The sequence below is a fragment of the Myotis brandtii genome, unplaced genomic scaffold (genome assembly GCF_000412655.1).
Source record: "Myotis brandtii unplaced genomic scaffold, ASM41265v1 scaffold105, whole genome shotgun sequence".
Classification (NCBI taxonomy): domain Eukaryota; kingdom Metazoa; phylum Chordata; class Mammalia; order Chiroptera; family Vespertilionidae; genus Myotis; species Myotis brandtii.
The window spans coordinates 2,471,030-2,486,339 of NW_005353538.1; the positions used below are offsets into that span (position 1 = coordinate 2,471,030).

The 15,310-nt window shown below is 56.6% G+C and overlaps 1 protein-coding gene across 1 annotated transcript in view; it reads right to left on the minus strand.

The window, feature by feature from the left end:
* Window positions 1-15,310, minus strand: part of CEP164 (centrosomal protein 164kDa) — a 76,511-nt gene that overhangs the window by 20,501 nt on the left and 40,700 nt on the right. Inside the window, exons 10-15 of the mRNA XM_014539275.1 lie at window positions 9,197-9,568; window positions 7,883-7,963; window positions 5,984-6,067; window positions 4,182-4,267; window positions 3,055-3,222; window positions 2,125-2,259 (exon numbers count right to left, since the gene is read on the minus strand). Of these exons, the coding sequence (XP_014394761.1) occupies window positions 2,125-2,259; window positions 3,055-3,222; window positions 4,182-4,267; window positions 5,984-6,067; window positions 7,883-7,963; window positions 9,197-9,568 (926 nt within the window). The remainder of the gene's footprint in view (window positions 1-2,124; window positions 2,260-3,054; window positions 3,223-4,181; window positions 4,268-5,983; window positions 6,068-7,882; window positions 7,964-9,196; window positions 9,569-15,310) is intronic.

A 15,310-nucleotide genomic window follows, 5' to 3' on the forward strand; every position in this document is an offset into this window, starting at 1 on the left:
AGTCCCAGCTCAGCAGGCAGCCCCGGGCCCCGAGGGCGTGGATGCTTCCGAACCACTCAGGCCACAGACAGGCACACCTGGGTGGCCCCGGCCCTGCCTGGCCCTGCCTATCCCTGTCGAGAACAGCAGAGGCCCCACGAAGCCAGACGTCCCAGGGACTAGAATCTAGTCCTAATTCTGCAAGCAACTAGCCATGTGCCCTTGGGCAAGCCCTTCACCTCCCTTCACCTCAGTTTCCCCACCTGTAAAAGGGGTGCGAGAAGGGAAGGTGAACTGGGCAGAGAAACGCTAAATGATGTCTGGTTGTGGTGAGCTTCAAACCCAGACACAAAGAGCCCTCTGTGTACCATCCAATCCACTACATGCAGGTGGGACCTGGAATACCGGGTCTGCGGGCAGAAGCCAGGATGGGGTGGCCGGGGGGGGCAGGGGCATGAGGAAAGGCTCTCGGGGGATGGGATGCTCCCGTGGGATCCGGGGTGGGTCCGTGGTGTGTACTTGTGTAAACATTCGTTGACTTGTACAACTCAGACTTGTGTACTTCCATGTATATAAATAGCTCCAAAAGCTTCTGTCTGCTTTTTCTCAGAGCGGGCATTTTTCTCCAATTACAGAGGAAAGAGAAAATAATGGGGGTGGGGGGATGGAGGGGGCCAATGGGGGATGAAGGGGGACATATGGAATACTTTCAACAATCTATCTATATAAAAGCCTAAGTGACCATCACAACCGAACAGATGACTGAACAGGCTGCATGGAGCGACCAGGCCAGCAGGGGGGGTTAGTGAGGGATGACCAAACGACTGAGCAGCAGGTTGCAGAGATGGTGGTGCCCACAGCCAATAAGGAGGGAATATGCTAATTGACTGTCACACCCTCAAAGATGGCAGTGCCCACAGCCAATGAGGATATATGCAAATTGACTACCATGCCCTCAAAGATGGCGGCACCCACAGCCAATAAGGAGGGAATATGCAAATTAACTACCATGCCCTCAAAGACGGCGGAGCCCACAACCAATAAGGAGTGAATATGCTAATTGACTGTCACACCCCACAGCCAATAAGGAGGGAATATGCTAATTGACTGCCACACACTCAAAGATGGCGGCACCCACAGCCAATAGGAGGGAATATGCTAATTGACTGTCATGCCCTCAAAGATGGTGGCACCCACAGCCAATAAGGAGGGAATATGCTAATTGACTGCCACACACTCAAAGATGGCAGCGCCCACAGCCACAAGATGGCGGTGCCCAGTCCCCTCAGCCCCACCAGGGTGGCAGGCATATGGCAAGGCTGGGCCCACCCCGAGGCAGGTCCGGCTGCTCTGCCCGCCTGCCTCCGGAGTCCCCCAGTCCCCTCAGCCCCCCCAGCTGCCCAAGGCTGGCCTGAGGCTCACGTAACCAGGGCCGGCTGAGGCTTGCACTGCCAGCAGTGGCAGCAGCAGAGATGTGATGGGGCATCACCTTCCCCTGATGGCGGGGTCGCCTCCCACCCCTGAGGGCTCCTGGAATGTGAGAGGGGGCAGGCCGGGCTGAGGGACCCTCGCTCCCGGACTATGAGAGGGGGCAGGCCGGACTGAGGGATCCCCCACTCCAGTGCATGAATTTTCATGCACCGGGCCTCTAGTAAAGAATAATTAAAAAATAAATTTAAAAAAATAAAAAGAGAAAATAGTGCTTGGTAAAGGGGAGAACATGACTTACCAGGTTTCTGCTAATGACTCAGGAGGTACCCCCTCACTTGCACCCTTGCTCCCCAGGTCCTGACAAGGGGAGCCCTGGGGACGGTGATGGCTCCTTGGGGTCTCAAGGTTGCTCACAGAACCAAGGGTACACTCCCTCCACCCCCCCCCTGCCCCGCCCCACACCACCTCTGGGGGGATTAGAGCATCTTTCCCCACCACCCAAGAGTGCGTGGAAACAGCCCTGGCTGGTCTGGCTCAGTAGTTAGAGTGTCAGCCCGTGGACCAAAGGGTCCCAGGTTCCATTCCTGGTCAAGGGCACATACCTCGGTTGCGGGTTCATCCTCGAGTAAGAATTTTAAAAAAAAGAGTGGATGGGATCTAAAGCTACTCACACACGATGGAGGATAGGCCCAACCCACGAGAACTGGCCCTTACCCCTCCGGAGAGATGGGCAGGGTGGGGCTGGCCACCACCTTCTCCTCGGGCTCCTTGGGCTCCTCGGGCTCCTCGGCCTGGGAGCACGGCGCCTCGCCACTCTTGCAGGAGGCAGGTGGACTTGGGGTTTCATCCCTTGATAGCAATAAAGAAGCAAATGTGTTAAAGGCAGGAGGCTCCAGTGGCACCCCATTCGGGGTCAGAGAGCTGTGATGGGGACAGGGAGGCAGCCCCAACCGGTTCCCTTCCTCAGGTCTTAACTCTCCCTGCCCTCCCTGCCTCTTCCCGAGGTGTTTGCAATGAAGAGCAGATGCGCCCTCCCACGTGGGAGGCAGAATGCTTACTGGACCCAAGAAGTTCTGCCTGCAGCAGGTGCCCCATAGATGCTGGCAACCGAGCATGGATGCTGCTCGACTTCCCCCAGGGACTCACTGCGCCGGGTGAGCCCTGAGGCCAGCGTCTCCCCTTGCAGACAGCACCAGCACCAGGGTCTGGACCTCGGCTGGCCGCAGGGAAGCCTGGGTAGGGCGCCTCCTTCGCCTGGCACACTACGGGGCCCCACAGGGGTGCTGCCCCACCAGAGGTGGGATGGCCACTGGCTGGAAGGGGCTGGTGGGCGGAGACTAGGAGAAAGGGCCCCTGGGCAGGCCCAGCACAGCCCGGAACAGGTAACAGCAGTCTCTGCCCAGCCCTGCTGGGGAGGCAGCTGGGCCAGAAGAGACCTGCCTCATTCAGGAGTTCCTAAGCTCCCCTAATCAGACGAGGCACCCCAATTTCAGCTGCAGACTGACTACTCAGAAGAGGCCAATCTCCTCACCCTCCAGCTCCAGGAGGGCCACTCGCTCCCCGAGCTCTCCAGGCCCCCAGCCCCCACACACAACTCCACCCAGGTCAGCCGCGCCCTCCCGGGAGGCACATGCTCACTCTTACCTGTGCAGGGACTCGGGCGGGAGGGGGCTACGTGCAGAGTGCTCCGGGGGCTCCTGTGTCCCCCGCCGCTCAGGCGGCCCAGCAGGGGCCTGCAGAGGCCCTTTCACCGTGGCCTGGCTGTGCCGGGGACTCCCAAGCCGCTCCCTGTACAGAAGTGAAGGGGATACCCTGGTCAGACCAGACAGAGAGGGGAGTCAGGAGGAGACGGGGGTGCAATGGGGACCTGCGTCCACTCCTCCTTCCAGCTGGACCCCCGCCGGGGCCCCAGGTTCACGGAGTGGTGAGGGCGGAGGGCAGAGCAGTGGAAGAGCAGGAAGGGAGACACCCTGCTGAGGGCTCCCGTCCTGGACTGGACCCAGGGCCCTGCGCTGCATGTGCTGGCCCCGGAGCAGAGCAGCACGCACCCTTGGGGCGCAGAGGCCGCATCGCTGGGCCAGGAGGGATGGAAGGACCCAGCAGGAAATGTGAAGGAAAGGGGAAGCCAGATTCAAGTGGTCAGACTATCGGAAATGCTGAAGCTGCAGCTTCAAGGAAGAATTCTGATGGTTTTTCAAGGTCCAAAAGGTAGAATAACTGCCCTCCCCCTTCCAGATGACAGCCTTTGCCTTATCAGGGCTCAAGCCTGGGAAGCTGGAAGCCCCCCCCACACACACACACACATAGCCATGCCTGTTCTGCTGTGCAGGGCCCTGGTCCAGCTCTGAGCTGCAGAACTGACCCTCCCGCATGACCCCCAGGGCTCCCGCGGCTACTCCAGCGCCGGCCACAACCAGACACACAGTTCAATCCCACAGTGACAAGTCGGAGCCCCGGCCCACAGTGGTGCCATGTGCGGAGTCAACCAGGCGCCAGCAGCTCTTCACTCTCCTGTGTTGGTGTGGAATCACAGGTCTGCTCTCTCACCCACACTCACACACTCACACAAGCATATACACTCACTCATTCTCTCTCTCTCTCTCTCTCTCTCACACACACACACACACACACACACACACACACACTTTACCAGGCCATCCTGTCGGTTCCCATGCGCCTTCAGGCAGGAGCACCTGAGCCACGCGGACCAGCCAGGAGTTCTGCCCAGCACACATCCCCGAGTTCCCTGCGGCGGCCTCCCCCAGCCGTACCTCTCGGAGCCTTGGGACCGTTTACTCTGCAGCTCATCGTGGCTGGACTGGCTGTTGTTCTGGTCTTCTCCTCCCAGCCTCTGGGCCTGCGGGCAGCAGTGGTGGAAAGTGCATATTGGAGGGTCTGATGTGGATCCCTCAACCCTCCCACTGACAGCCATGCTCGGAGGAAGCAGTAAGAGTGGCTCTTCGGTGGGTGAGGACCCCGCGGGATGCAGCAGAGGCGGCCTGTCTACTGTCCAGTCAAGGCCCCTGAGGCTCTGCCTAAGTCCCGGCTCCCAGCTGCTCCCAGGGCTGGCCGGGCTGGCTGGGGAGGGCGAGCCAGACACCACAGCCACTGCGCCAGAACCAGAAGCCAGGGCTGCAGGAAGACACACAAGAGGAAGGAAAGCCTGCCCCTGCAGCTAGAAGCGCTCACTGTCATTGAAGAGATCTGTGAACAAACACCCCACGTCCTCAGCGGCCCGGACCTCCAGGGCCAGTGCCACCAAGGACGCTGAGACGCCACGGCTGCAGGGGGCAGCCGACAGCTCCACCTGAGAGGAAGGCTGCGCCCAGACAGACAGACAGAAAGGGAGCCCGACAGGGCTCCTTCGCTCGTCCACATGGCTCCCATCAGCGGGCCATGAGGCCGCTTCCCAGGCAAGGATGCACATCGATCAAAAACCCAACAGATCTCGTGGTAAAGCCTGGGCCTCGGCACATGTGAAGAGCGGGACTATTCTTGATGAGTCTGAGGATGTCCTCCAGGGGCGGGGCCACGCGAGTGCAGTGGCGGTCAGCCTCGCCTCCACCCGTGCCAGCCACGGGGAGGACTCAACCAGATTAGTAAGTATCTAAACCAGAGCCGGCCCCGAAGAGGGCCGCCAGTGAGCTCCCCTGCGCACACGCCTCCCGCCCCGCCCCCGCCTAAGGCAGACAGGCAGACAGACTGGCAGGCAAAGGAGCAGCCACTCCTCTGGCCTCTGACAGCACAGGAGCCCTGGGCAGGAGACAGCTCACTCCCTCTTCCCCAGGGGTTCCTGGCCCTGGGTCCGCAGTGTCCCCCCAACACACACCTCTCCACTGGCAGCCTGAACCCCAGCAGCTGTGGCCCACTCTGCCATCTGGGCCTGAGCTAAAAGCCAGCTTCCCAAATTACATTAAAAATAAAAAGGCTGCCCTAGCCAGTTTGGCTCAGTGGATAGAGTGTTGGCCGGTGGACTGAAGGGTCCCAGGTTCAATTCCCGGTTTGCGGGCTCGGTCCCCAGTGGAGGGCGTGCAGGAGGCAGCCAATCAATGATTCTCTCTCATCATTGATGTTCTATCTCTCTCTCCTTCTCCCTTCCTCTTTGAAATCAACAAAAAAAATATATATTTTTTTAAATAGGCTGCCAGAGTATCTTCTGGTGCCCGCAGCAGCAGGGCTCCCTGCCAGGGCTGCCACTCCTCCTCGCGTCAGCCGCAGAGAACAGCGGGGTGCAGTCCTCCTCCCGCCCCACCTTCCTTCCGTCCGTGTTCAACTCACAACCTGTCTTCCCTCACCCGGCTCAGTAAAGAGCTCCTGCTCTCATTTCTCAGCACAGCATCAGCACAGGAGTAAACGATGGGTAAGCAGGTAAATGCGGCGGTTGGGGGTGGGGGGTGCCTTGATTCGCACAGCATCAGCAACGGAGTGGTCAGAAGCTCCGTCCCAGGCAGAGTTGGGGCCAGGCCCCAAGGACTCCAGAGGGAGGAAACTCCGTAAATGCATCCTGGGATGGGCAGGGCTCCGCTCTGGGCTACCCCAAAAAGGGAGACCCTGGCCACCCCCAGAGACTCACCGGCCAGCGGGCTCCATCCGGGACCGGGGCAAGCACGTCCACATCCAGCAGGTGCTCTGAGATCCGGCTGCGAAAACCGAAGTCCTGGAGACGGTGGGTGGGAAGGTCAACGCTGGCCCTTACCCCGCACCCACCAGGCCCCTCCCCAGCCTCCCAGGAGGATCCGCCACACGCCAGGCGCTGCACCAAATATTCTGGCATCTAATTACTGTAATCTTCAAAGCAACACATGAGCAGACGGAAAGAGGTGACCAAGCAAGTGTGCTAACAGGCTCGCTGTGGACTGCAGGTGTGTGTGCAGTCACTGTAAATCCTCTTAATCGCTCTGTATGGTTGAAATTTCTCATAGAAAAGTATGAAGAAAAAGAGCCCTGCTAGAGCAGTTCTCCTATTCGCATCTCCCAGCTGAGGAAGAGGCCTGACCGCATCTGTCACTTCCCCAAGGTCGCGCCGCTGACAGACAAGGGGCTGCGGGCAGATGTGCCTGGGACAGACTCCAAAGCCCAAACTCTTGGCATGACACCTGCCGCAAAGCTTGTCACTTCCCGCTGTCTCTCCCTCCTGTGCCCACCGAAGCGCCCGGAGACCTGTGGCAGCTCGGAAACGGCGCATGGGCTCCTCCCACCGCTCGCGTGCAGGTGCCTCCGAACCACTGGCACTCCCAGCAGCTTCCTCACAGGCTTCTCGCTGGGGAAGGCGGCAAGCGCCACACAGGAGCCAGCCCCCTGCTGCCCCGGCTGCCAGGTAACCATGCTGCCGCCCGTCCACCCGAGATCCCACTGGGCAAGGTGAGGGGCTGCAACCTGGCAGCATGCTACCAGGGACAGCTGTCATCAGCCCTGACAAATGGCGGACGCCCAGCCACGTTCTGGTCCTGCAGCCCGTGCTGTCCTCCAGCCACCCGCTCAGAGAAGAGAGGACGGCTGGGCACCACCTCCACACAGCGGCAGAGCCCACCAAAGAGCCCCGAGAGGTGGCCCTTCTCCACGCGGCCTTTGCCCGCAGGGGCTCTCTGCCTTGCCTTCCTAGCTTATGAGTTCCTTTTTGGTGACATTTTCCTTTCAGGTTGAGTTCTACTCCACTTAATGCAGCTGCCATCTGCCTCCTTAGCCCCTCACATCACTGCTGCTCAGCCTGACCCTCTTCCCTGAGCCCATCCCCTTAGACCACCTTAGCCAGACACCAGATCCCTGAGCCCATCCCCTTAGCCAGACACCACAAACAGGGGGAGCGCGGCTTCCAGAGGCAATGCTTGGCCCAAATGCATCCGAAGCACGCCCCTCCCCCCCTCCCCCCAAACGCAGGCCTGGCGGGCGAGGGACACTGCAGGCTGCGGGAAGGGCTGGACAAGGAAACCATAGAGGCTGCATTCCAGGACTACGTCCTGACTTTAGATATGAAACCCCAGCACCCGCCTGGCCAGAGCCCGAGACGGTCTTCGCCATCGCTCAGTGATCACACACGCACGCACGCACATGCACACACATGTGCACGCACACATGCACGTGCACAAACATGCACGCGCGTGTGCACGCACGCACACATACACACACGCGCACACACAGTCTGTGGCCGCCTAGATCCAGGTGACGTTCCTGCGGAGCCCAGAGGCGCTGACCTCGCAGGACCTCAGCGCATTCACACGGCAGCCCTGGCAACAGCAGCGACCTTTCTTTAAGGTTTATGTGCTGATGGTTCCCTTGACCCAATTTCTTCTCATGACAAGCTATGAAGTAGGCGGTATTATCCTTAGTGATGGCCTAAGAAACTGGAGTCAGACAAGACGGAAGTTTGACTCACACTTCCCCAGGTATAAGCTGTGATGAGAGGCAGACACTTAAGCACCGTGACCCGCGAGCGCACGCCTTCTCCCAGCCCCTGCTCCCTCCTCTGACTCACCAGGCCAAGGAGGGACTTGGAGTTGGAGGCATCGGAGTCTGAGCCCTGTAGCTCCTTCACGTGTTCACTGATCTCCAGCGCCTGGGGAAACAGACCCACAGCAGTCACCAGGACAGCGGGCTGGGGGTCAGGATCGCTGGGGAGACAGACCCACAGACAGTCACCAGGACAGAGGGCAGGGGGTCAGGATCGCTGGGGACACAGACCCACAGACAGTCACCAGGACAGTGGGCTGGGGGTCTTGACCACTACCCAGGGAGCTGTCAGGCCAGGACGCCAACATGGGGCTAAGCCCAAACCAGAGCCCGCCTTTTCTGGAAAACTGAGAGGCCTATGGACCCTCCCATTCTCTCTGGACATAGATTCCAGCCCCCAGCCCCTGAGCTGGCGGCCCAGGTGAGTATGGACAAGAAGGGTCTGCATGCTAAGGAGAGCCAGTGAGTGCAGTGGGCATAGCTAGGGAAGTTTGATGCTATCCTGAAAACAAACACAGCATGAGAGTATCCTTCCCAGGAAGCAGTTAAGAGCTCCTTAAATGAATTCCCCCACCATCCACCTGGAGGAGCAGCAGGACTAAGGGCTGGAAAACCAAAAATGCCCATGGCTCTCCCCCGGTCTGACTTCTGTCCATCGGGTCATGGCCAGGTCTTGGATTGGTGCAGAAAGAGCCACAGAAATCAATGAGGAGTCGTCTTATGACCTAACTGCCCAGGGCTGAACAGGAACCCCAACTGCCTTGCCCACACGAGGTTCTCCTCTCTGCAAGCAAGGCCAATCCCAAACTGAAGGCACGAAGCAGCGGGAGAGCCCGGACAATGTGGCTCAGCAGTTGAGCGTTGACCCAGGAACCAAGAGGTCGCTGGTTCGATTCCGGTCAGGGCACACACTGGGGTGCCCAGGTTGCGGGCTCGATCCCCAGTAGGGAGGCGTGCAGGAGGCAACCAATCAATGATTCTCTCTCATCACTGATGTTTCTATCTCTTTCTCCCTCTCCCTTCCTCTCTCTCTAAAAATCAACAAATATATATATATTTTTTTAAAAGAAAAAGTAGCAGGGGAGGCCGTAATGGGAAGAGGAAGGATTAGACCAGAAGAACGTGGCAATCCCAGGAGGCTCCCAATGGAAAGGCCAGTGTCTGCTCCAAATTTCCTCAGGAGGTTACCGCCCGCTGAGTGGGCCTGTTTACCACAACGAAGGCCTCTGGCTGATGCCCACCGCCCACCGCAGGCCTGCGGAGGGAGCTCCTGCCTCCGTGACAGGCCTGGGCGAGGGAGCAGCCAAAGCTGCCCAGGACGCCTGTGGGACAGACTCACGTCACTGGCGTCTGATCCGCTCTCTCCCAGGACAGGGGCCTCCTCCTTCGGCTCCGTTGCGGCCTCCTCCTTCCTGGAAGCCTCCCCCGCTGCAGCCGGGTCCTGGGGTGCGTCTCTCTTACTGGACATGGCGGGCTGGTCGCCCCCAGGGCCCACCAGACTCGTGGCCGTCGTCACAGGGTCACTCTCGTGACTCTTGTCTCTTCCGGGGAGCCGGGCACTCGCCCCTCCTCCCTGTCGCCCTCTGCTGCCTGCACTGGCCAGGCTGCTGTCTGCACCTCGGCCGGAGAGCCTGCCGGGAGTCGGGGGGCGGGCAGCACCCGAGTCAGGAGAGAGGGCCTTCTCCTCGCGCTGGCTTGTTCCTGGAGACTCCTGGGGAGCGTGGGCCATGTCAGAAAGGAAGACGGCAGGAGTCAGTACACAGCGTTTAGAGGCTTGCGGCAAGTCGGGTCTCCTCGCCGCCTCGGCCACTGCTCCAGTCCTGACACCAGTGGCTATCAAGCACCCCCAAAGCTTTGGGGAGCACAGACCCCTGGCTCCCAGACCCGCTGACTCCGAATGCCATGGTGATTCGGGGAGGCCCCACCAGACCCCGTCCACAGAGGAGCAGGGACACCGCTGCCTGGAGGTCCGCGCCTCTCATTCCAGCCCCGAGAGACAAATCGTAAGATCGCGGATGGTCGGCATCTATTCACAATGACTGTGACAGAGAATCACGTGAGAAAAGCACCAGAGTCTAGGATTTCTGTTTCTCATCTTCAAAAGGCAGCAGGGAGGACACCTTCCTCACAGCAGCAGGTGCAGCCACCACCCAAGCCCCTGCACAGGCCCTGGGACGGGTCCTCGTGGGAGCACCCACTCAGGCTCTGAGCACACGTGCCAGGATGGGCCAGGGTGCCATCCATTTACTGTGAAGGATAAAGGAGGGAGGGAAGCCTTCGAACACAGGTCTCAGACCTGCGACTGGAGGAACGGAAGGAGGACGCTTGAGGAGGAAGCCTCGGGCCGCAGCAGTTCTGAGGAATGTGTGTGTGGGGGGGGGGGGGGGGGGGGGGGGGGCACATCAGAGAGAAATGTCCCTGTTCCAGGGCCTGCTGCACCCCATCCACTCCATCAGAAGCACGGCCTTGGCAGGAGCCACAGGGGAGCAAAGTCCAGCAGCTGGGGGCTGTCGACCTGCCCCGGGCCCTCCACCAGGGCCTCCTGAAAAACAACCTGGGCAGCGGACTCCACCACTGCTGCACCATGCTGCTCACACACACCTCGCTTCACACCCTGCTGCTCACACACACCTCGCTTCACACCCTGCTGCTCACACACACCTCGCTTCACACCCTGCTGCTCACACACACCTCGCTTCACACCCTGCTGCTCACACACACCTCGCTTCACACCCTGCTGCTCACACACACCTCGCTTCACACCCTGCTGCTCACACACACCTCGCTTCACACCCTGCTGCTCACACACACCTCGCTTCACACCTCCTGCTCACACACACCTCGCTTCACACCTCCTGCTCACACACACCTCGCTTCACACCTCCTGCTCACACACACCTCGCTTCACACCCTGCTGCTCACACACACCTCGCTTCAAAGACTAGGATACCTTTGGAGCTGAGCTGGTCTAAATAAACACAAGGCCCCTTCCCTGCCCCAGAAATGCAGCCAATGACCTCTCCTGAGCTCAGGCAGGGACGCCTCCCCCCAGAAAACACCTGTGCCCACACCTGAGCTGCCAGTGCGCACAACATCCGAGACCTCCCTGCCCCAGTCACCCAATCAGGGGGCCTGACAACTAGAGTCCACAGGCCCAAGGAGCAGCCCCAGCACAGCATCCACTGATGCTGCCTGTCAGGGGGCTGCTGCACCCACAGCCAAGGCGCCTGCCTGCAGGTCCAGCAGCCCACTGACCAGCCGCCCAGACATGCCAGGGCCCATTAGGAGAGGCAAGGAATTGGAGCATCTCAGAGCTCAGCCTCGGACACAGACCACCTAGGTGAAAACCCTAGTTCCACATTAGGCAAGTGAGTTTCCTTCTCTCTGCCCATTTCTCCTCTAAAATACAGGGATACAGCCCTAGCCAGTTTGGCTCTGTGGATAGAGCATTGGCCCTCAGACTGAAGAGTCCCGGCTTCAATCCCGGTCAAGGGCACATAACTCAGTTGCAGGCTGATTCCCGACCTCAGGCGGGCGCGTGTGGGAGGCAACCAGTCAATGTGTCTCTCTCACTTAAATGTTTCTCTCTCTCTCTCTCTCTCTCCCCCTCCCTTCCACTCTCTCTAAAAATCAATGGAAAAATATCCTTGGGTAAGGATTAACAACAACAAAAATACAGGGATTGAAGGAGGCCTGCCTCACAGCGTTATTGGGAAGATGAAATGAGCAACAGTCGTGGAGCTAAAGAACTTACAGCTGTGCCTAGCATACCATGACTGCTCCATAAATTTTAACTGATGTGTTCTGACAAGACCCACACATTCATTCACTGAGACTGATGTGCCAAGCACCACCTTGGGGACCTAAATATGAACAAGGGTGGATGGCCCTGAGGGAATTCAGATAAGTATGGAGAAAAGTGAAACGTCACAGGGGGCCTGGGTTAGGAGCCTTTACTGCCCGAAGCAAAGGGCACTGGACCTGGCGGGACGCACCCAGGGAGAAAAGCATGGAGGCAGGGCACCCGCCAGTGCTGCCCGTCCTCGCCACACCCCTAACCTGCCACATGGGCGGAATCGGCCTCAGTCACGGAGCTGAGAGAAGGAGCAGGATAAGCTCCTCTTCTTCAGGACAAGCATCTTCAGGGCGAGGCAGGCTCCTCATCTCAACATCCCCAAGAGTGGCCAGCTCGCAGCACAACCAGTTTGGACGGCTCCAAGGACTCCAAGGAGGAGGCGGGGGTCCTTGGGATAGGTGAGGGTGTCTGGCAGCCACACTGCCTCACTCATCAGAAGCAGGCCGATCCCCCAGCCATGCTCACCTCAGGATTAAATAAAGGCGGCAGACCAAAGATGGCAGCATAGGTAAATGCCAGTACTGGCCTCCTCCCACAACCACATCAAAATTACAGCTAAAATACAGAACAACCATGATTCAGAACCACCTGAAATCTGGCTAAATGAAGTCCTACAACTAGAGAATTAAAGAAGAAGAAACAATCGCTTCTCGGCCTTTTGGCTAAGATCAAGTGTAGAAGAAGAAACATTGAGACTAGTAAGAGGGGCGGAGGCACGGAACGGGCCGGTCCGACATCCACATGTGGCATGTTTTTAATTGGGAGTAACATCATCTCTGCGGAAGCTGCCTGTGAGGAGCAATGGGTCCCAGCCCCACACCAGACCCCCAGCCCAGGGTTCCAGAGCTGGAAAGACAAGTCCCCATTAATTCAGGCTGTAAAAACCAGTGGAGATTGTGGCTGAGTGACATGGAGGCTGCTGGAGTCCCAGGCAGCTCCTCTTAAAGGGCTGGCACACGAACTTACTCAGACTCGATCCCTCTGGGCTCCAGTGCTGGGGTAGCGGCTTGAAAGGAATCTGGGACACTTGGGGAAGAACTAGATTGTCTGGCATCAGGGAAAGAACTCTGGAGGCAGCTTTCTCCCAGAAGGAGGTGCTCACAGGGGTCATTGTTCTGGTGCTGGAACCTTCCCAGTCGCGGAGCTGACTGGCAGCCATATCTGAGTTTCCATCAGCTTGGCCCACACTGGGGATTCCTTGAGACCCTGCCCCACCCAAGCCGTTTGCAGAGGCTTTTCCATACAAATGGCCTGTCCTGGATCAGGTTTCAGACTTTCCTAAATCTCTCAAACAAGCTGCAGCTGGTGAGAGCATGCCCCAAATCTATCAATAAGAGGCCCAAGATCCGACACTAGCACCAGCCTGACTTGCTTCACAGCATGGACTCTCCTGGGCACCTCCAAGCCCAATACAAGTAGCAGCCATCTGCAGATCTCTCTGTAGCTCCTGCCCAGTGGCCCCAGGCAGTGGCTGACTTTGCACCTCCCGGGAGGCCCCAGAGCCAGTGCACCTCGTGGACAGCTTCAGACCATACTAGATTACAATTCTACACATCACAAGTGACACACTCAAGGGGCAGACTCAGTGAGCACCAAAGCCCCAATGAAGCAAGTCCTGCTCCACAGGGGGTCTCCTGCACAGTAGCTCTTCCACTGTAGTCACAGCTGGTCCTCACAGCCAATTAGCCTGGAGGTGAGTTCCTCCTAGTGATGCCAACAGCAATCAAGGCTCAACTACAAGACTGCACACAGCCCACACAGGGCACCCAGAGTGCCCAGCTCAGGTGACTGGAGAGGCTGAGCCACTGGGCCCTACAGGACACCTACTATACGAAGACACCCTACCAATTCCAGGAGACATAGCAGCTCTACCTAATACATGGGAATAAACATAGGGAAGTAGCCAAAATGTGGAGACAAAGAAAAATGTCACAAATGAAAGAAATGAAAGCAAGAAAACTACTGGATACAGAGTTCAAAACCATGGTTTTATAAGGTTACTCAAGGATCTTCTTGAGAGCTTCAAGGGACTTAGTGAGACTTTCAAGAATCTTAGTGAGAATTTCAAAGATATGAAAAAGGACCAGTCAAAAATTAAGCATAATTAACTGAAATAAAGAATAATTTACAGGGATTCAACAGTAGAGTAGAGGATTCTGAGAATCAAATAAACAATTTGGAATATGAGGGAGCAAAAACACTCAATCAGAAGAGCAAAAAGAAAAAATAATCCAAAAATATGAAGATAATATAAGGAGCCTCTGGGACAACTTCAAGTGTACCAACATTCACATTATGGAGGTGCCAAAGGAGAAGAGAGAGAGCAAGATATTGAAAACCTATTTGAAGAAATAATGACATAGCTCTAGCTGGTTTGGCTCAGTGGATAGAGCGTTGGCCTGTGGACTGAAGGGTCCCGGGTTCAATTCTGGTCAAGGACACATGCCCAGGTTGTGGGCTCAATCCCCAGTAGGGGGCATGCAGGAGGCAGCCAATCAATGATTCTCTCTCATCATTGATGTTTCTATCTCTCTCCCCTTCTCCCTTCCTCTCTAAAATTAATAAAAATATATTTTTTAAAAAAGAAGAAAAAGAAAAAAGAAAGAATGACATAAAACTTCCCCTACCTGGTAAAAGAAATAGGCTTACAAGTCCAGGAAGCCCAGAGAGTCCCAAACAAGAGGAACCCAAAGAGGCCCACACCAAGACACATCATAATTAAAATACCAAGGGTTAAAGACAAAGAGAGAATCTTAAAAGCAGCAAGAGAAAAGCAGTTAGTTACCTACAAGGGAGTACCCTATGACTGTCAGCTGACGTCTCAACAGAAACTTTATGGCCAGAATAGAGTGGCAAGAAATATTCAAAGTGATGAATAGCAAGGACCTACAACCAAGATTACTCTACCCAGCAAAGCTATCATTTAGAATTGAAAATCAGATAAAGAGCTTCAGAGTCAAGAAAAAGCTAAAGGAGTTCATCACCACCAAACCAGTATTACATGAAATGTTGAAGGGTATTCTTTAAGAAGAGGAAGAAGAAAAGAGGGGGGGGGAAAAGATAAAAAATATGAACAATAAAATGGCAATAAATACATATCTAGCAATTGAATCTAAAAATCAAACAAATAAGGAATCTAATGAACAAAATAAACTGATGAATAAAATATAATCAGAGGCATGGAAACACAGAACAGACTGATGAATCTCGGGGGGGGGGGGGAGGGGATTAACCAAAGATCTTATATATGCATTACCCAGAGACACAGACAATAGGGTGGGGAAGGTCTAAGGTGGGGCAGGAACTAGTTGGAGGGGAGCAATGGGGGGGAAAGGAGAATATCTGTAATACTCTCAACAATAAACATTTTTTTAATAAAGGCAGCAGATCATAAAAAGGGGTTAAAGAGCACTCATGGCCTTCAGGACATGTTCACTTCTCCTCACCGGTCCAGCCCCTGCCTCCTCCACATGGGTCCTCTCCAGCCACACCCTGCACACATCCTCTCTTCCTGCCTTTGAATAAATAAACATCATGCTTTTTTTCCTACTTTGCCTCGCACCTTCTTAATTCTCTCCCTCCCCCCCCCCCCCCCCC